General features: G+C 40.2%; 1 protein-coding gene across 5 annotated transcripts in view; it reads left to right on the forward strand.

The window, feature by feature from the left end:
• shisa6b (shisa family member 6b) overlaps positions 1-21,266 on the forward strand; it is a 76,436-nt gene extending 55,170 nt beyond the window's left edge. For 3 of the 5 annotated variants that reach the window (XM_086304946.1, XM_086304948.1, XM_086304949.1), the window contains 5 exons: positions 11,266-11,328; positions 12,445-12,465; positions 16,465-16,617; positions 18,884-18,987; positions 19,184-21,266. In XM_086304946.1, the coding sequence (XP_086161072.1) occupies positions 11,266-11,328; positions 12,445-12,465; positions 16,465-16,617; positions 18,884-18,987; positions 19,184-20,038 (1,196 nt within the window). In that variant the 3' untranslated portion in view covers positions 20,039-21,266. The remainder of the gene's footprint in view (positions 1-11,265; positions 11,329-12,444; positions 12,466-16,464; positions 16,618-18,883; positions 18,988-19,183) is intronic. The other 2 variants (XM_086304947.1, XM_086304950.1) reach the window with 2 other exon arrangements.
• Positions 21,267-21,686: the final 420 nt, after the last annotated feature.

The following is a 21,686-nucleotide window of genomic DNA, read 5'->3' on the forward strand; positions in this document are numbered from 1 at the left end:
CAGTGACAAGTACAGCATACGGATGAGAAAAAGATAGTGTGTTACTACATGGTTTTGTTTAGAACTTGTTTTGTGAAACTGACCTGTAATTCAATCGTTTTTACTAGCTGTGTAGAGCTGCACTTTATTTTAGTCATTACCTGCTTCTCCCTCTGTTCTCCTTTCACTAATGTGTGGCAAATCCTTTCTTTGGTATTTCAGGCCATTGAAAAAAAACAAAACAGATTTTAGAGATTCCGGGAATCCAGTTTCCCACTTAAATGTAAAAATCATTTGTCTCACACCCTAAGAAGGATATATAATTGGTGTCCTGTGTTGTTTATGACTGACTAATATAGGCTGTATGGCTACTGCTTTCCTACTTGTGGAATAAGATTCTTTCATAGTCTAAAGTCATCAGAAAGTAGCTATATGTACAAAGTAAAGTTAACAATATATTCCACACCTGCTAGCTGGTGAACACAGTGGCATAGTGAACAGTCAAATAAAGAGTGAGCCATTCAGAGGTGGATTTACTGGTGTTTGTCAAATCATTGTTCTGCTGCATAACCCAAGTGCGCTCAGCCGACTTTCTCCTTCAGAATTTTCCGGTAGAAAGCAGAATTCATGGTTCCCTAAATTACAGCAAGTTGTCGAGGTCCTGAAGCAATGAAGCACCAACAGACCCTCACAATACCACCACAATGTTTGACTATTGGCATGATGTTCTTCTTATGAAATGCTGTTGAATTACATGATGGTACAATTAGAAAATACTTATCCACACAGGGCCGGGTGGGTCTGGATGGTTGTTTCCTTTGATAAATGAAATCATCATTTAAAAACTGTATTTTGTATTAACTCAGGTTTTCATAGTCTAAGATTAAAATTCATATAAAGATCTAACATAATGAAGTTTGACTGAGAAATTACAGAACTGTGTGTGAATATGTTTGTCATATCTTTGCAAGGCCATAGCATATCAAATATATCTATGATATGAATTCTAGAGTTTAGTCTCAAGTGGCTGAAAAAGACAGCAACAAGGTTTCAGAAAACCTTGGTTGTGTGAGAGCTGTTGGATTTGTTAATGGCAAACTTCGGTGCTGAATTATCAACCCGTATGCCGTTAGCTCATTATTTTCAGTCTTGTTTCCATTGCCTTTGCATATACTGTTCATCATCGCCGCTCTTTCTGCCAGTACATAACACCACGCTGTTGTCAGGCACGAGAATTAAAACAGCTACATTTAGGATGGTCATAATTTTCTCCAAAGGAAATCCCGTCATATTAATTAACATGATGTCAATGTGATGTTATAGTTGAGTATTTATTACAGAGTTTTATTTGCAAACAAGTTCCCTGCGCTTTCTTTAATTTGAAATGTGTTTTGCTGATACTGCAAAGTAATGCTGTACAAAGTCTTTTTCCTATCTGCTGAAATTTCTGTTCTCATTGTTTTTGTTATGGCCTTAAAGTCAAATATTTAGTCTACGCCTTTTGTCGCTTAAAATTGTGTTTGACAGATAAGAGCCACTCAGTTAAGAATGAGCACTGAGGGCTAAAATTAGATGGGGTAAAAGTGCTATAAATATAACTTATAAGCATTATCACTAGGATTGCAATTGGGTCAGAGTTAAGCCTCCTGCTCTTCCAGTGAAATCAGAGAGGAGGTGGAGCCTGAAGCTTTGTCCCTTACTTACTGAGTGAAAGTAGGGCTATTATGGCAGTTAACATTTAGCGATTAAATGTGAACAGTCTTTGTCAGTTGGTAAATGTCAAGCCCATGGCGGCTTTCCTTTTGTCTACCTTTGCTGCGAGAGGAAGGGAAGGGACATGTTGGTGCCACTGGGCTGTCAGCTGAGCCAATGGGACATATACTGCATATCTGTCACACTCATTCTGCACAGATTCTGGTGCATAGATACACGCATGCACAGTGTAACCCCACTGTCACCACCTCCATCTCCTCTGGGCCTTTTATAATGCTGGTAGCTGCTCTAGCTAAGGCTAATGGGATGGCAGGGCTGCTGGTTTTAAAGAGGGGTGTCGTGAGGAGAGTGGAGCAGAAAGCTGAAGATGGCTTTCTAATAGAACTAGGGTGGGTGCTTTGGAGTCAGAGGGAAGAGGTGGAGGGATGCCTTGTGGTCACTGGGCCATTTACTTTTCATCCCAGCACCCCAGCACGTCCTCCTTTTTCATACTTTCTCCTTCTCTTATCTACTTTGTGTCTCACTTTATCCTTTGCTCACTGTATTTCTGTCTCACTGTGCTTGCTTTCCTCCCTCCTCCTCCTTGTTGTTCAGAAATACTAGGCCTTTGGGGTTCCATTAAGTTGTGCATGAGCAGCTTTAACACCAGTGTCTTGAAGTCTGTCTTTGACCACCAGGATTTCTATGATAATCAGCTCATGCTTTGTTTTTTCCAAAGACACCAAACTAGCAAATACACTTAAAAATCATACAAACAATCTAAAGGGATATGTTTTGTTTTGTAAGAAGAACACAACAAAAAAAGTAAATATCTTCTCTGTGTTATACAAGCTAAAGTTGTCTTTTGATGGTACACGTTTGTATAAGCCAGCTTTCTGTAAGGTATTGCACCACCAAAAAGCTGCAGATGAGTTCTCAGTTTCTCAAACCTGCAGCATTAAAACTACGAACAGGTGAATTAAACAGCAGTGATTATCTCATTCAGTGTTGGAAAGGTTACTTTTAAAATGTATTCCACTACAGATTACAGAATACATGCCCCAAAATGTCGTTTGTAATGTATTCTGTTAATTTACTTAATGTGAGTAACATATTCTGAATACTTTGGATTACCTAATATATTGTCATGCTTATTATGTTACTCCCCAACACTGATCTTATTACAATTCAACATTCTGCTAGGATCAAAGTATTTTTGTACATTGTGTACTACTTTCCCAAGGACTACACATCTAAACATTACTGCCAACCAACCACAAAGCAAAATTACTTTAGAAATTACCTGAAAAAAGTTCACCATGCCTTAAAAGTTCCAGCGCTACATTCCATCTAAGGATTTGCTGTTTGCCCCAGAACAAACCTATTCCACTGAGTCCCCACCCTAACTAAGAGGACCGAAGAGTCCCACCTGTCCAGGACTTGGTGGATAGGAGATGTTTTGATGCAGTGAGGGGAACCTGTGCAATCTTAGACAGGTGTTAATGTTGTGGCTGATTGATGCACGTTCACCAGTGGAGTGATAGCAAGCATTTTTTTTTTTTTTTGAAAATACAGTCTCTTCCCTCATTTGGTTAATGGTAGTGAAGAGCATCTGATGTGTTACTATGAAATCTCCCATTCCTCAGCAGATTTTAAATAATGCATTCTTGTAAGGGCAACAGCTCAAGTTTCATGCTAATGAGACAGGCAGTATGCACAGCCCTTACTGGCAGGCTAGAATACTGGATGAGCAAAATGATTCCTCAATTCAGAACTCCATTAGAGTTAAGGTTTGGAAAACTTTGGAATCGTGGCATCATAAGCTATGGTTAAAGTCTTGTAGGATTAATGAATATTTCACTGGGTATTAACTGTAATTTATCTGGATTTGATTTCTGAACATACATATGGTGAGAAATGGATCCAAATGTTGGACAAAATCTCAGGATGACAAAAAAATCTATTTGCCAAACTAAAAAAAAAGAGGATAAATCAAAACATGCTGTACAAATCTAGCTGAAGAGAAAACTAATCCAACAGAGATGCGAGGAAATCGAAAAAATGATGTAAGATAGGAAAACTGGTAGACACATGAGGGTGAACGGATAATGTGAAAAATAGGAAGAGAGGGTTAGAAATACACAGGGACACAGCTGGAGCAGAGGGTGGGTGAGAATCTTCAAAAACAGGCTAAATGGGTATGTTTGGGTATGTTCGTCATAGCAAATTACATGGCAAGCTAACACAACTTTTGATTAGCTGTTAGCATAGCATAGCATCTATGTTAGCATAGAAAAAAAATCACCTTGAACAGTAAGCTACTCAAGCATTATTTGATTTCATTAGCCTGCAGCAGCGCTCAACCATTTCAATAAACACAGTGTGATTATATGAGAACTGTAAGCGACTTGAAAAGCTTAGCGTTTCTCAACTCTTGAGCACAAACAATGCGACATCTCATTTAAACTGGACGCGGGGCATGCCTGAAGCATCAAATATGTTTGTGTTCACACCATTTATTAACATTTGTTTTTCCTTACCCAGATATGGGGTTGGGGTTAACTACAGCTTTGACTGGAAATGAAATCCAGCCTCTTTCATGAAATTTGGAGCTTCCGCTATTCAGCTACTGTACGTCTTCAGCCTCACTTTCACCCTAGCTACACGAAGGGCACACTGTATTTGTGCTGAACGTATTTTATTAATTATTAAATGTGAAACTGTCCTTTCTAAAGTGAATCCCCAGGGAATACTGATCTGGAATAGAAAAGTCAACCTTTGCTAATTTATTCATATATCACTGTCACTCTGTTATGTTTGTGTACAGTACATGATGCTTGTATGTGGCTCAAAATGATTTTGTATGTGCATGGTGCTAACATTAGGCAGCTGGTGTCTAGAGCTTGGTGACCTTGGTCATATGTTTGTTATTTTTCTCCCCTTTCAGTCTCTCATCACTCACCACTCTCTTCTCTGTCATTTGCTTCACTAGAGATTGTGGCCAAATACACATATCCCTATTCACTGGATATTCAGTGGCTGGCTTTTCAGTAGTTGGACAGAACGCAAATCCTTAGAAATGAATGTTCTGATAGTTTCTATGATACCTCAGAGAATGTGACTACAAATGCTTATTTAACCTTGCCAAGGGGTTCAAGGTATTTTCTGAGTTTCTCAGCATGCCTTCTCTTACCTCCCTTATGTGTTGTATGTGGATGCAATGCTTGGAAGTGTGATGTGAAACAAAATGCCACGCCAAATGTCAGAATACTGAGTCACTTGCACGCCATCTGGATGCTATTATGCAAACTTGCCAAGGAGGTATTCTCCAGAGATCACTTACCGTGTCAGTAAAGGGAAATTTAATGTGAGTAATGTTCTTGCGGACTTGAGGGTGACTGTATCCAAAAAAGGTGTTTAAGATTAGTCTCTGCAGCCCATTGATCACAGCTATGGGTGTATATGCTTGATTTAACCATTAAATCTGACTGACACCATCTGACAAACACACAGCTCCGTCATCAACATACTGACAGCAAATCGGCCATTTAGCAATTTAGATAGGGATCCTGTTTAACCTAACAATCTGGAGAGTACGTCAATCACAGATAATCAACCCACTGTATGATTAGACAGCAGCACTGGCTTTGAATCTATTTTAATATGCCAATTAAAGCAGATGAAGGCAATAAGTAAAGGATGGCGGAACATTCAGGAGATCTCACCCTCCACACTAAGCTTACTTAACCACTGAAAAATAGGTTTCCTGGGGTGCTTTAAAGTAGTACCAAGAGAGTTTTTTTCTTTTTCTTTTTTTGCCATGTCAGCTCCAGGAGCCCAGGAGGATGATGGTGCATTTGGGTGTTCCGAGCTGATAAGCAGACTCATGGCCCTGAGAGTTTGGGGGTGCTAACTGTGCTGGGACTCTGTCTTCAATGTGGTTAATTGGTCCCCTGATTACTTTGGGATCAGTGAACGTTGCTCTCCAGGCTCTTAATGAGCTAGTCTTCTCCTGCTTCTCAGCCCGTCATTCAGCTTTGGCTCTCTCTGTGGACCCCTCAGACCAGACTTTGAATGGAAATCACCAGATTGAGACAAAACTTCACAAAGTTATGCTCTGTTTCTGGGTTCTGTTGCTTTCAAATTTTTACAGTAGAGACACATAATATCCTTCAATGATGAGTTCCCCTATCAGCACGGTCCATTTTTCTTGAAGTTTGTCACTTTTTAAAAACTTGCTGGGTAGCGTGTACTGAAACTACACATTTCATGCGCAACAACACGTGAACTGCATGCAGTTTACATGGTTGGTGATGACCTCTCCACAATTATCCTCAATTAACTACTTTTCAACTGAAAACATGTTTCTTATCTTCAAATCAGATGTTTTTTAATCTTCTAGGATTTTGTGGAAATGGCAGCCTTATTCTGAAAACATGTTGAACTGCAACATATCTTTTACCAGGCTTGGTAAAAGATATCATACTGTCCAAAATAATGACTTAAAAAAGTCTAATCTATGTTGTGGAATTGGCTTAAATACCATTTGGATTTTTAAATATACAATAAATACTTACTGTTAGTGTTGTGTTTATCAGTAAAGAATGAAAATATTATTTCAGTTCTAAAAGTAAAAACATTCAATTTAATTGAATTCAGTTTCATTTTATACAGCATCAAATCACAACAAATGCCTTAAGGTGCTTTATATTGTAAGGTAAAGACCCTACACTAATATAGAGAAAACCCCAACAATCACACAACCCCCTTTTAGCATTTGATGACAGTGGGAAGGAAGAACTCCCTTTTAACAGGAAGAAACCTCCGGCAGAACCAGGTTCATGGGGAGCAGCCATCTGCCGCGACCAGTTGGGGCTGAGGGGGGGGAGACAGGACAAAAGACACAGGGTGGAAGACAAGCCAGAACATATAAATCAGTCATGAATATGAATTAACTGAAACTATATGATGTTCATGTGTTACTGGAGTAACTAATATTAGAGTGTGTATTCTACACTCTAATTAATTTTTCTCTACTTCCCTTCATACATACTGCAAGAGTTCACCTTACAATATAAAGCGCCTTGAGGTAACTATTGTTGTGATTTGGCGCTATATAAATACATTATAAATAAAATAGAACTGAGCTGAATTGAATTGAATGAAGAAAATAAATTATTGTATGTTCTGCACAGAGGACAGATGTTTACTTGTCACCTGCTGTAGCTCATTACAGAAAAAGTTTGTTTGCAGAGATGAGTCATTCACTTTGTGACTCATTAACATAATACTGCACGTTGGTTTTTGTTTTTTTTCCTGGGGGTGGGGATAGGGCGGGGTTGTTGCTTTCTTTGTTAGATTGAAATGGACCAGTTTTAACCATGTTTGATTTAAATGCATGCACTCTGTGCACGCTATGATAAGGCATCCTGTGTCTACTCTGCAGTATAGGAATTAAGATCAAGTGAAATCATAGCAGTTTTTTCCACGCCAGCACCAACTGATACCTGGGCCATAGTCATTAGCAGTTTTTAATAATTAAAAGAAGTTAATCTGCTATTATATACCCTGTATGTGTCATTAAAAGGCTGTTTCTCTTAAATTATCACCATTACTGAGGGTTTTCCCAGACACAGGATGTCTTGGCTAGAAGTAGAGCAGGTCGCCTGCTAATCAGAATCCCTGCCTCCCCCCAGTCTGCATGCTAAAGTGTCTAACCCTCAATGTGTCCATGTGTGATTTTGAGGAAGTGCTTGAGGCATAGAATAAAGTGTGTGAATGTGGCTTGCACGCTACTTTGAATGCTCAGGTAGAGTAGTGAAAGGGCTATGTAATTACCAGTTTGTCAACCACATTTTGTTTTACTAGTCACCTTTAATAAGATTAGCATAATCACATGCACATTCATTCATAAGTCGCTCTACTATTCAGTGACATACCAAAAATGTTTATTTCATGAATTGTTTATACTAATAAGCTAAAGTAGATGCAGTGAGCTTTAGCAGAGACAGAAAGTCTTGGTTGTAGTGATCCAGTCATTCCTGGCATCACTACTCAAAACAAGCCTTTGTATCAGTAGTATTGATACTTTATTTTCTCTAGGTATTCATCCAGACACCATAATAGAAGCGTCTCACTGCCTAATTGGCAAATACAATACATCAATTGCATCAATCAACAATAAATCTGATGCAAGTTTCTCAAACACTGATTTTAGGTGAAATAATTCAGTAGTATACTTCATAATAATAATTATTTTGTAAGCTAAACTAGTTCAAGCTCTCTTGGTGTGCCACCTGCAGCGCACAAAATAGTTGCCTTGTTGTTGTCATTTAATGACCTGAACGCACTTCAGTTTGTCTCAGCAAGTCATATCCTCTCACTCTCTTTCACTTTCATGCACAGAGAAGCTTTTGATAAGTGCTTTTTCACAGTAAAATTAGCTTCCCTAGTTTATGTGTTTTGTGGTTTCATTTGTAAGTGGTGACACAGTCACACTACACTTAAGCATGCCCGGACACAGTGCTCAGCAATTAGTCAAAGTAACACACTAGTCAAAGGAATTGGACTTTGGGATTCAAATGAGCCTAGTGTGAGTACACCTGTTTAATCACACCAACAAATGAAGAAATCTCTCTTTTTGGCAGGCGTATTCCTGATCAGGAGGGGTTTCATTTTAGGGGTCTTCTCCTGAATTCTAACATAGATAGGAGAAGACTTTAGAAATGAGGATGACAGTAATCTGAACATCTTCTTTGGTCCACCAGCAATACACCCCATCGCATGGTCATAGACCATAGATAAAAGTGAAGAACACATTGATTTGATGCATTAGTAAAATAAGCAGCATTATTGTGATATAATAGATCATTAATAATGAACGATAGTGCTACCAGGGACAAGTAAAAACAAAAGATCTGTTGTGACAGATACAGATAATATAGTAACTAAAAAGACATAGCTTTTTATACATGGCTTTATATTACTAAGCTGTTCATTTAATATGTTCCAAAGAAGCAGTTTCTGAAGTCTGTGAATTTATCCCCTTGAATAATCTTTTCTGTGAGTCACTGTTAAGCACTGATAAGAAAAAAGAAAAAGCCAGTGGAGGAACACACAGAAGACACATCTCATCTATCTCTATAGCTCGAGCAAATATTGAAACCCATGATGTGAGAGCGTCGGGCCTCACTCTCCTTCTTCACTTCTTTGACAGATGTAAATGGATGTTTCAGCAGTTGGCTCTAATGCATTTTTAAACAGGCACAGCAGCAGACAGCAAATGAACGTGTTGCAATGGCAACACTCTACACTGGGGTCTCCATCTATTGCTGCCTTCCCCTCTCATACAAACACACAAACCCACGCTGCTGAGAATAGCTGTCATTCATCAACTTTCTCAGTACAATGGGCTCAGTAAAGGTCCCATCTTTCAACTAAAGCACTTCCACGGTGCGGTGCCAAGGCGAGCACCATACCACTGCATCACATTCCCTGTCATCCCACAAACACTCCAGCACAGCAGGATGGATAGGTGATTGGGGCCAACTGTTGTTTATCCTCTGAGATGAAATTTAAAAAGGCTCTGCTTACTCAAATGATAACACGTTTGACTGTTACTACTGATTAGAGCTTCCTTGCAGAGACAGAAAAAAAAGGGATAATGGCCAGAGATGAGGACCAGTGCATGTTAAGTTTGCAGAGTCCATTCCAAAGACTACAAGTTCAAAAACACATCCCAAATATATTGTACAAACATTATCCATAAGAAACGTATTAATCACTCTGATGCATACTCATCCTGAAAAATTACTGCCTTTCCATGCACATATGTGGAAAGCCAGAGATAGAGATGGCAGCAGTAAGACCTACAGCACAGAACATCAGTGAAAAAAACGGACTGGAGCCATAAGCTAGTCTGCTGGGATTCTGGCTGAGCTTGAAGTCATGACCTGTCTGGACAAACACTGGGCTTGATTTTTGACCGTGTCAGATAACACACAACTGTATAATATGCATGCTAAAAAATTCAGATTAACAAGAACACGATTTGGGAAGCAACCAGGGCAAAGCTTATGCTAGCCTAATTAGCTAAATTAGCTAAGCAAACAACATGAAACATATTTGTCACCTTGTGTAATTGTGTGCTCTGGTAATGTTTTGCTGACAGTACAGTTCAGAACGCTACTGATGTGGTATCTCTGAAGGTCACTGCACTTCACAGCTCCCATCACCGAGGAATCTAAATCCTTCACTATTTGTTCATAACAGTGTCGCTAGCCGACCTGTAAGCTGATACCATTCAATGTTAGCAAGTTAGCTGGTGGCACAAAAATATACAATAACTTCACCGTCTTAGATTTAAATATGAAAAACTATGTACCAAAGCAGGGGAACACTATCAGCTCCTTCTTTGTATGAGTCATAACATTTTTTGTGTTTCTTCCATAGTTTTTCTTTCTGAGTTTGGATTTTCTTTTCTTTTCCACAACTGTTTTTTGTTGTTGTTGTTTTATTTTTTGTAAATAAAAGTATGACAATGGTTTCAAGTCAGCTGACAAACACTGCCCCTAAGTTTCTGGGATTTCTTGGTTGGCTTCAGTGTAAAACAAATTGTTTTGGTAAGTGATGACCAATGACCGATTTCACTTAATTTCTCTCATGATAGTCAGACTTCATCACGAACAGGTAAAAATTGCTCAGTGTAAACAGGCTGCAGACCTTGAAATTTGCTCTGAAGGTTTGGCTTTGTTTTGGTTTTTTTGCTAACTACTTTTGTCTGAGGTTAAAAGAAATCTGTTTTAAAAAATATGTTTTATGTGAGTTCAATATAACTTTCATTTCTAATGAGTTGCTTGGTCATTGCTTATGTAAAAATGTTGGTGCAAAACCTCTCTTGGTAGGTTCACTGTGTATTTTTGTGTACTGGTCATATAATTTTAAACCAGAATGTCTTTCTCTGTTCATTTGTAGTTGTACTGGTGGTTTCCTGTGTTCAAATGCACCTGCAGCACTGCAGTTCATGGATCTTTTGTAATGATGAATGCATAAATGCGCGTCTTTATTCTTAAATAATACACTTTACAAAAAATACAGTAATTGCTCTTGACTTTTCCAGGACAGGATGTTGTATGCCATATTTCTGTTTTTTTCCTTTCGTCTGTTTTAGCCTACTTTCCAAAATATGTCTGGTGTAAACATATTTTGCAGGCTAATGTCAAGCTTACAGGGGACTCCATTTAGATTTACTCATCACACAGTCTCTCATGTCTTTTCTTAATTTGAGGAAATTAAAGGGATATTTCACTCAGTGAATAGGTTTACACGCAAGTGTGGAAAGTAACTGCGGCATCGTGTCTTATTTAAACTATAAAAGTCCATTAAAAATGCACAATGTTTTCTACATAGATCTATATTTTGTGAATTATATAAAAAGCATATCTCCAAGTGCCACTAGAAGACAACATTTCCAGCTTCTTCAGTGAATTATCTCTTTAATTATCACCCTCACACTGCTTGAAGTCTGTGTTTTAGAACATACAGAGCATTCCTCGTGAACATTGAACAGATCTTTCATTGCTTTTGTCATTGCAGGTACCCATCAGCCCAACTATAACCATGTGGCTCTAGGTAGCCCCACACGCACACCTAAGAATGGTAAGGAAAACTAGAGGGAAAGGGTCTTATGCAAGTAAATTCCCTGGTCAGTTCAATGTTTCAAATGTTTGGAAGTCTAGAATGCAGCTCTTAACATGTTTAATGGGGTAAATTCATTGAACTGATCTAATTTTCAATTTCTTCATTTTTAATTTTTGAAATGGGGGCACTTTTTTTCTTTGAGAGACAAGAGACAGTAGTTGTCGGCCATCTGTCTCTCTTTCTTTAAAGTGAAAACAACGTAATGCTCTGTCAAGGTCATCCCATCCCACGACAATGTTCTCCACTGTTGTCCTAAAAAACCATAACTTCACGGTGCCTGAGAGGAGCAGTACCGTGAATCAGCTTTTATTACTCAAGTTAATCAGCTGTTCCTTTGAGGGAGCTGAGGCGGCCCGTGGTCACAGTCTGCCAGTTGAGCAGTCGTGTAAGAGAGGAAAGAGGAAAGATAGCAAAGATAAAAGAAAAAGCGGCATTGAGCTGAATATTCCCTGCCTTGTGCATTTATTACATTGCCCTGATCTCACCGTGTGATTTTTATACTGTTTGTTTCAACCACAAACATTAAAAACCTGCTATCGTTGAGGCACTTTGGAGCCATAGCTAAATTCTGCAGACAGACTCATTCCTTCTTTATGGACACAACTGACCGTGTAGTCCACACACATACATCCACAGACTCACACAGAATCACACGCATAGATAAGAAAACTGCATACTGGGAACAAATGCCTTGGAGATCTATGGAAAACATGAAAAATCCATTTCAACACATCTAACACAGACACTTTGATCACAAGCTGCCAGAAATCCTTCAAGTTTTGGCACACAGTGTATTTTCCAGATAAAAACCCACAGCCACAACCCCCCCAGCGGCCCTTGACTGAAACAACCAGGAGATACTGCTCCATATCAGAGCAGAAAATGCACAATCATACACACAAGTGTACATAGCATGCCTCTGGACTTAAAAGCTGTTTTCATTAGAATAATTTTGAGGGGAGATTTTCTGTACTGGCTGTGCTGAATATGCAGAAGGTCTTTCAGGAATAGGTTCTGTTTCTCTTACCATCAACATGTTTCTGAAATATTTGTTTTTCATTTGGGTTTCGGTAGCTCACCGATCATTGAGACGTGGTAAGTCATGCATACATATGTTTAATTTAGTGTGAATATTCATTCACTGCATTCCAGCACACATTTGTGTACATACCACGACTCTTACCTTTGTTTCCTCCTTTCTCTAACTTAAACCAGTGTATTTTCAGACCTGATTCAAGCAAGAGTTTCTGTTTGATCTTTGCTTTGACAGCACAGTTTGTTGTTGGTCATGTGGGCCAACAGGAATCAGGGACACAAGCTGATGAGTTACAGTAGAAAATTATTTATGTTATATTTATGCAGTATTTTTCGTACTGTCAAAAAAATCCATCAGAAAGACCAAAACCAAATCAACAATTTTGAATGCTGGTTTTTATAAGAATGGCTTTTACTGACAAGCAGCCAGTTTACTGAGAGCCCAGCTTCACTGGGACACTCACATATGTGTGTTACACGTAAGAGGACTGGTACTTTGTGTGTAATTCTGTTCGAAATTATGTAAATGCTTTGTGTGACAGGCTCTTATATCAGTTGTTATCTTCTTCCATTTCATTGATGTATCCAATTAAGCTTATTTTATGTTGCAAAATTATGTTCTGTCTTCCATGAGACGAGTTTCTCGTGGTCACCCGTGGTTCTCATCAATGATGAGCATTTGTCGTTGTGACTCAGGGTATCCTTTAAGTTTAGGGTTCAGAATGTTCTACTTGGACATTTGCATCCCCTGAGTTGATTTTCAGAGCAGTATTAGTGCCACTGTCAGTAAACGTACTGATACCTACTAATTCTGCATCTAAAATTCTGCATCTGTGTGAACATAACACCATACTGTTATTTAATTCTGAAAGACTGCTGCTCTTATCAACTGTCATGTCATTCATGTCATTACTATGACCAAAGGTTATGTTACATAGTCAGCGCCTTTGGGTTTAGGTTTAATTTGCCAGAAAAAAACAACACAACAATCAAAGTTACAGATAGTTATAGCTATAGATTTGACCGATACAACTCATAATTATTGTTTTTCAAAACTATATCACAATAGTTATGAAGTTATGAAGTAAAATCTTCTGCTGATTTTTTTTTAACTATTTAAGTCTTGGAGCCACATCTGTGTGGCTTTACTGTGTTTAAACATAAAGTATGTCTGCTAATGAGATAGCTAACAGCATGCCACAGTCTGAGTTGATTCCCCACTTAGTAATGCAGCTGTGGAAGACAACCCACTCACAAATTTTTCACTTCGATCTCCCCCCCTGCAGCTCCCAGGACCCCCTGCAGTCACTCAGCCATGCTGCCGTCCCTGCTACTTTACTCTCGTTCCTTCTTACAGTCGTGGTCATGAGTTTACATACGCTCATCATAGGCATTAATGTCATGAGCTTTTATTTCTTTAATCAATTTTTTCCCCGGGTGGAACGATTGTGTAGATCAGGTAGTAGAGCAGGTCACCTACTAATTGGAAGGTTGGTGGTTCAGTCCCCATCTGCCCAGTCTGCATGCCAGATAACCCGAAGTTGGTCTCTGATGCGTCCATCAGAGTGTGAATGTTGGATAGAATGGGTGAATGTAGTTGTGTGCAGTGCTATATAAGAACCAGGCCATTTACCATCTACATCTTTAGTGACGTTAGTGTCAATTTAAATGAGCTGTATGTACACTTTTGGGCCTGTATGGATAACTTTGACTCTGTGTGCTTTAGAGACAATCCAAAATAAGTCATTATGGATGTACAGTCATGCACAATCATTTCACCCCTAAAAGGAACAGTTCAAAGAATTTATTTTAAAAAAAACCCAAATTATTGCCGTTCATGTCCATAATGAATGCACGTAAGCTTGTGACCACAACTGAGCATTTCAGTCTCTTGTTTCTTTTTGATTCTCTTATCCCCATCTCTTGTTCTCTTTCTCTTCCATCTCTCCATCCTGCAGCAGTTACTAAAAACACTATTCTTATCTGTCGTTTGGAGGCTAGTGTGGAGTCACACCCATGCCCGCTGCTCTGCACTGCGTGACAGACTCGGAGCTTGCAGGGGAAAGCTAGATAGAGCAGGAGTGGGAAAGAAAATGAGAGAGAAGGGAATACTGAATGGACAAGAAAGAATTAAGGAGCAAAGGAAAGTGGGTGGCAGCATGGTAAGACAGATAAGATTGACAGAGTGAGGGAAGTGGAATGGGACAGACTGCGGATGTTTGTGTGTGTACATGTGTGAAAAAGAGAGATAAAGAGAAGGAGTAGAGTGAGAAGAAAAGAAGGCTTGGGTCCAGTCCCCCACCCCCACCTTCCTCGTCTTCCTGGCATCATCTCACATCACACCAACAACAGGCAGCCAGGCATTGCTCCCGTCCCTGTCCCAGTTCACATCACAGCACTGTCACAAGCAGGGTCACTCTCCAGCACACATCTGTTGTTTGGTGTGTTGTCTATTTTTTCCTTGCCTTTCCTTGTTTGGACCACTGTTTCCTCCCGTCAAACCACCGCATCGCCTGTCAAGTCAGTCCCACACCAAACACTCACTGAGTGGCTGATGTGTCCGCCTATACTCCCCCATCACTGGCACCAACAAGTTGGAGTTTTAAAATATGCAACAGTTTCTTAAAGGCAGATATTCAACTTTTTTCCTCAGCAAACTATTGCTGAACTTTAAAGGACAGAGGGATGATTAAAACAATAAGACTTAGAACTTTAGAGCTATGGTACAAACCATAGAAAGCCTACAACCAAAGTGATAGAAGTATTTCAACTAAGTTACAACATTAAAATCAGGTCAGTTCAGTTCCATCATTTGTAATAACAGCACCTGTCAAAAGGTAGTAGGCTTTATTAGGCAGAAAGTATCTTCTAGCAGGATAATATGTGGTTCCAGAATACAACAATTTTGGAGTGATAGTTTAAGGAATGTAACAAAGAGATCAAGGTGTCCTTCAGCCTCCAGATTCCCATCTGATTTAACTGAGCATGTGTGGGATGTGCTGGAAAAACAAGTCTAATTGATTTGACGCTCCACCTTGCAACTTGTATGACTAAAAGAATCTGGTCCTAATATCTTGGTGCTTAATACCAAAGGACCTAGGGTGTCGTGTCTAGAAGGGTTAGAGTAGCTTTGGCATAGGGGAACCTACACAACCCGTTTGGCTTTAATGTTAAGGGTTATCAAATAAGAAATGTTTTATAGCCATGACTATCTTTAATAGTCTAGTTTACTGAAATATCAACAGGATACGTAACTCTCTCACTCCACTTTAGTACGAGTGGACTGGGTTTTCTATTTCAGCAACATAAAGTGTGATTGTTCTCAAAATCTATCTCAGTCATTCTCCAACCCTTTCACATGTACCTTCCTTCAGAAGTTTCTTTCTTTAACCCTCTGAGGTTAGTCACCATAAGGGATAACTCTAACTCTGCCCTACCCTTATAGTTTGGAGAAAGGCACAATAGACTATTAGGAAAGAAAGTTCATGTCACTTAGAATGATTATTTTCTTTGCTCCCTGATTGCTAAGACACAGGAGAACAACTTAATCAAAACAAAAACTACATATTCTGATTGTCTAGAGTTAGAGTTAGTAAAGACTCACACCTCAGAGATACAAAGTATGAAATGTAAGCTGCTGACTCTATCTGGTTTATAAAACCAGCTATTCAAAACATATTTTATATGTACTCATGTGTGAGTTCATGTGTATTTGTACAAATATAGATTTTTTTCTTAGGTCACTACAACCCCCAAACTCCCAGAAGAGGAGCAGGGCTTCCATATACTCAGTGGCTCCCTTGGTTGGAATTATTATTTTATACTGACGAGATTAATTTGGAGATTATTTCAAAGGACCTCTGCCTCCAGCAAATATTTGTACAGCTGAAACTCCAGCCTGTCTGCCAGCTCACTCTTTTTTCTTCACAGCAGGTGGTCTTTCTGTGATTGTTCCCTGGGGTCTCCTTTTTGGGGGGGGTGGCGTAGGAGACGTCAGCCTGCCCATTTCCCCCCCTTTTTCCCTCTTCTGTGTCTGTATATGTATGTATGTGTCTCCAGAAAACAATCGGATAAGTGGCATCCTGACCTCGCAGACGGAGCCCTACGACCTGTCTTTCTCACGCTCCTTCCAGAGCCTGTCACACCTGCCACCCTCCTACGAGGCGGCCGTCAAAGCCGACCTCAACCGGTTCTCGTCCTTGAAGAAACTCAGTAGGTCCAAGTTCACTGCAATAATGCAAGAATAGGCGCCCTGCCCTGATCCTAAAGCCCTGCATGATAAAAACACTGCATTAAGTGTGCTTTCCTGACTCCAGGCTGGGACTTTCTGAAGGGCTCTGAAGTATTTCAGATGTAACAATGGCTCACCTGCTGTAACTCGGGACATTAAACTGTAGAAAAAAGTACCCGTATATGTTGTTTTGGACTTTTTGCAGCTCGCCGTTGATTAAAGATCTAAGTGGATGGAGGGCACTATGAATTAAAGCCAGAAAGTATCCCCTTCTCAACTCTGAGCTGTCAAAAAAGCAGCCTAATCACCTCAAAAAAAACTCTGATTCATTGATATTCCCTGCTTCCCTCGCCGCAGCCATGATTTCTCTTGAATCACACATATATCAGCGGCTTCTTGCGTCTGGCCTGGCTCGGTATTAATTTAGCGTTTCTTTGGTGAATTTCTACAGCATAATGAGCTCTCGTCTCATGCTATTCTCTAAGTGAAATACAAATATCCGTTACGGCTTGTGTAGTTTCATCATGAGCGTCCTGCTTCGCAGCTGGCTCAAGTCAAAATGAAAGATGGACATCTACAACTCATCCCGTCAGGGGTCGCTCTGCACTGGCTCCCACTTAGAGCTGCCAGGCACCATTTGAAACTAAATGGTAAAACAAGTTTGCAGTAGTATTTACTGGTTGTTTTGGAGAAATAAAAACAACCACAATTTATTTGAAGAATGCTTGTGAGAATTAACATAATAGCTTTTGATGGACCGTAAAACAAAACCAAATGAATTCAATTGTCAGAGATAGGACCCCACCAAAGAGACAGTTCTGAAATGGAAAAATATCCCTTGGCGGTGTCCTTCCTTCAGTCTTCCCAACTTTCTTTTTGCTTCAAAAGCAAATTATTTGCTGCAGCAAATAGCCAAAAGGCTCTGCTGTTTCTTTTTGTTGCTCAACTAGTGTCTGCACAATGATAGATCATGCCGGATTGCGCTGGAGGGAACATCGAGCGGAGTTTTCATTGTTGAGATAATAAAAGAAGAATGGTACTGCTTATTAATGCAAATTGGTATCAAACTGAAGAGAAAAAAAGCACTTAGCCTATTGCAGTGCAGGACACTATATATCATGAGTTATTCATTCACTCTGGTAATATGGTTGATGAGTTTGCAATGCGCTGCCCAAATCTTGAAGACTATTATGCTTGAGAAAGGAACATCTTGTTTTATTATCTCTCATAATGAATCGATTTGCAGCAAGCACCCGTGACTCGGCGCTGAAGGGGATTTGGATGAGAGTAATTTGGACAGGTGGTGTGAACACTGCTGTACCATTATTGAAAAAGACAGACTCGCACCGAAAAGCCATCTACGAATTCTCAATAAGGTGGAGAGATCTGCTCTCATTATACCTTTCCACCATCAATGGCAGTGGCATTCACCTGTCTCTTGTTGTGCGGGTTAAACGCTCATTCACAGACTTATAAATGTTTCCATTTTTGAATGGTTTATGCTACTGTCTTTATGACCAGATGTCAAGTTTTTGTAAATGTGCATCACTTTGTGTGTGCGTGTGTGTTTTTTTATGTATTTATTTGGTCGATACAGCTCTCTGTGCATGTGTTTTTGTCGTGTGGCATGAATTTAATGCTACATTCACTCCTACACTTCGTCTTTGCAAATGTATTCTCGTCTTTTTGATCTGCTTTTAAATGCATGTTATATTCATTGTTTGGTTTGGAGGTTTTTGTTGGTTGCACACAGGTATACGAAAGAAAACCCCCACTCGAGTTTATATGAAACACTCCCAGCTTCAGTGTTGATGTGATTGTGTAATAATCCTATTAGATTTCCAGCATGCATATATGTGAGGTGCCTGCGTGGTTCCCTCCATGTCTGTATATGATGTTTTTTGTTTATAGACTTTCAAATGACCTTTGAAAAGTTATCCCCCACAGCCAGAACTGCCTGCAGCATCCCTGATCAAGTCTGGATATGTGGATGTTATGTGCCTAGCATGTAATGTGGTCCGTCTGTGATACTCTGCCTCTATTTTCTATTCCCCTCTATGAGCTTGGAAAGGTGAAATACGATGGGTCTCCCAACACTATTCTCTGCATTGTGTGCCGTGTTCTCCAATTCCACGTTACACGATTTCTCCCCTAGCATTCTGTACCTACCCGTGTTTTCTCTTTCTTTCGCTCCTTGAATTGCCTCTTCACTTCGTGTCTTTTTTTTTCCCACTGTGTCCTCTGCAGCAGATAAAGAAGTCGAAGACTACTACACTCGTAAGCGCCACCTGCCCGACCTGGCAGCAAGAAGCACTCTTCCCCTTCATGTTCTCAAAATGAGTCAAGAACAGGTGGGTACAGAAGTGTTCCGTTCAATAGTGCACGCTTCAAAACAAGGTCATGTACTATCAAGTTTTATGTATCTATGATGCAAGAGCACAAGTTTCCAGATTTAAATGTTAGAAGTTATTCTGAAGTAGTCGGCAGCAGAGCATCTTACCCCTGAGTTTATGAATAAACTCACCTCATCCGTCTTTTGCTCGATAGCACCGGGAACAACAGCAGAGCCAGCCCCCACAGTCCTCCATCTCCCAGGCCCCTCCGCAGTCACAGTCCTCACAGCAGCAGTCTCAGCAGAGGCAGAGGCCCCGTCGTGTCCAGAGGGCTATGTCCCAAGATCGTGTCCTGTCCCCTCAAAGAGCCCCCCAGCAAGATTATACCATGTCTTCTAACGGTGTTTCCCTGTACGGAGGTAGGATCCTGTCCGATGAACAGCTCCTATCTGCTGAACGTCTTCGATCCCAGGAGCGTCTTCTTCCACAGGACCGCCACACCTCCCAAGATCGCCTCTACTCCAAGGACCGTATGTACTCCAAGGACAGACTCCTGTCACAGGAACATCTTTATTCAAAAGACCGCCACTACTCCCAAGATCGCCTCTATTCACAAGAACGTCTATACTCACAAGACCGCCTCCTGTCCCAGGATCCTCTGCTCTCGCCAGATAAGCTGATGAGGTCGCTGAAGCGCGGCATGGTCAGCAGTATCTCTGGCGGGTTTTATGGCAGTGACAAGTCAATATCACGGGCCATCTCACACACAGACGTGTTCATTCCAACTACGCCTCTAATGGATCGCTACAAGATGACCAAAATGCACTCCCATCCCAGTGCCTCTAACAACAGCGGTGGTGGAGGCAGCGGAAGTGGGGTACAGGGAGCAGGCGGGAGTGGGCACTCCAACACCTTAGCCATGAACCAGACAGCAAATAAGAGGCAGGCATTTGCCTCGAGACGGACTCACACTGTGGAACAACTCCACTACATCCCACAGCACCACCAGCAGCAGCAACAACAGCCACAGCACTACCGCACAGGCAGCAAGACTGAGGTGACTGTGTAAATGTTCAGGAATACTCACTGCTGAATGCCAGGGGCTGGGTCTGATTGACAAACGGTGGTATATTGGCCTCCTTTTAGAGTAGGATGGTGGCAATTTTGCTTTCTTTGACCAAGGCTTCTGCCAAATTAGAGATTCCAGGACCAAGAACTTCCACTTACTTACTGTGAGAGACCGGGAAAACGAGCTACACTGTACATTGCATACACAGGCCCAGCCAGATCTGAAGCCAGAGGAGGTTATGGATGGGGAAGGTGTAGTATTATCCTGCTAACTTGCCTACTATTATTGTCACTGTCTTGCCTATCCTATTCATCCACAGGCTTTGGCACCATTCTGTGTATGTTTTAGTGGGAAAGCACCATTTGTGTTTGTTTATGCCTTTATCAGCCCCCTTTTGTCCAACAAATCTATTCTGTGACCTTTTCTGGCAAATCTTAAAGGGCTTTGCATGGTTAAACACACGAACCGATTCCTACGTGACTTCTGTTGTGCGACATAACACCACCACAGGTGATGAACTGAGAGAATGAGCCTGTAATAACTTTATAAATATATAAATAAATGAAAAAAAGGAACCATTTGTATGCCCTGTCCTACTCATAGTTGTAGAGAATCTCAATGAGAGAAATTGAACTGGATGTTATCAGCACTCCTATTTGGTGCCTCTGATAGGTGTTCTATTTCGAAAAATGAAGTGGTTTTGTGGGTTACAAAGCACAATCAATGAAAAAAACATTATGTTCTGTTTTTGATTATTAATTTTGAATTTTAATATTAATGGCTAGCTTGTTTTGTTCTTAAAGCAATGGCGTTTTTTCTCTTCTTTTTCTTTTTTGTTTCCTCTTTTGCTTCCAGTAGACGATTGTAAATAAGCTATTCTAGAAGCAGTATTATGGACAAGTCTGTACTGGATGGACTTTATATTAGACTGTCTGTTTTCAATAGATTCTTAAAAAACAACTATAAACCATTACTGTTTCGTGAGTTCAGAATAGAAGCCCACTTAACCGAGTATTTGACCGGATAAATTAATACTATACTGTGTGTGTCTTTGCAAAAACTGTTTGTAGGACGAAAAGTGAATGAATGTGTTGTTGACAAATGATATACCACTGTTCATATTTGGATGTAGACTGTGTTTCATTGACTTCAGAAGACTTGAACATCATGGAAATGGAATATAATGCTTGTCAAAGTAGGGTCAAATAAACCATCCATATTTTTCTAAACATGCAACATTGTTCTTGGAGAGATACCTCTGTTTCGTCTGTGCTTCACAAATTTGACAAATCTGTGCACTGGTTTAGCTCAGTGGTTGAGCAGGCGACCATGTACTGTACGGCAGCAGGCTCGGGTTTGTGTCTTCTGCTCTCGCTCTCTTTCTCCATGTATCACTATATATATATATGTGTGTGTGTGTGTGTGTGTGTGTGTGTGTGTGTGTGTGTGTGTGTGTGTGTGTGTGTGTAATTACACATCTTCACAAAGTTAAGCCACTTTTATCATTTGTGGCACTGGAGTGAAAAAAAAGTAAAATGCTAATGTTAGGCAAAAATAAATTACACCAGGGTTGCATATCCTCAGTATCACCAACATTAAGTTTCAGCAGGATCACACTAAATGTGTGTGACAACTACTGTAGCCTGAT

This window comes from Aulonocara sp. 'chitande type north' Nkhata Bay, linkage group LG8 (genome assembly GCF_057382095.1).
Source record: "Aulonocara sp. 'chitande type north' Nkhata Bay isolate Kocher_YH1m ecotype deep benthic linkage group LG8, A_spYH_male_GT1.1, whole genome shotgun sequence".
Lineage (NCBI taxonomy): Eukaryota > Metazoa > Chordata > Actinopteri > Cichliformes > Cichlidae > Aulonocara > Aulonocara sp. 'chitande type north' Nkhata Bay.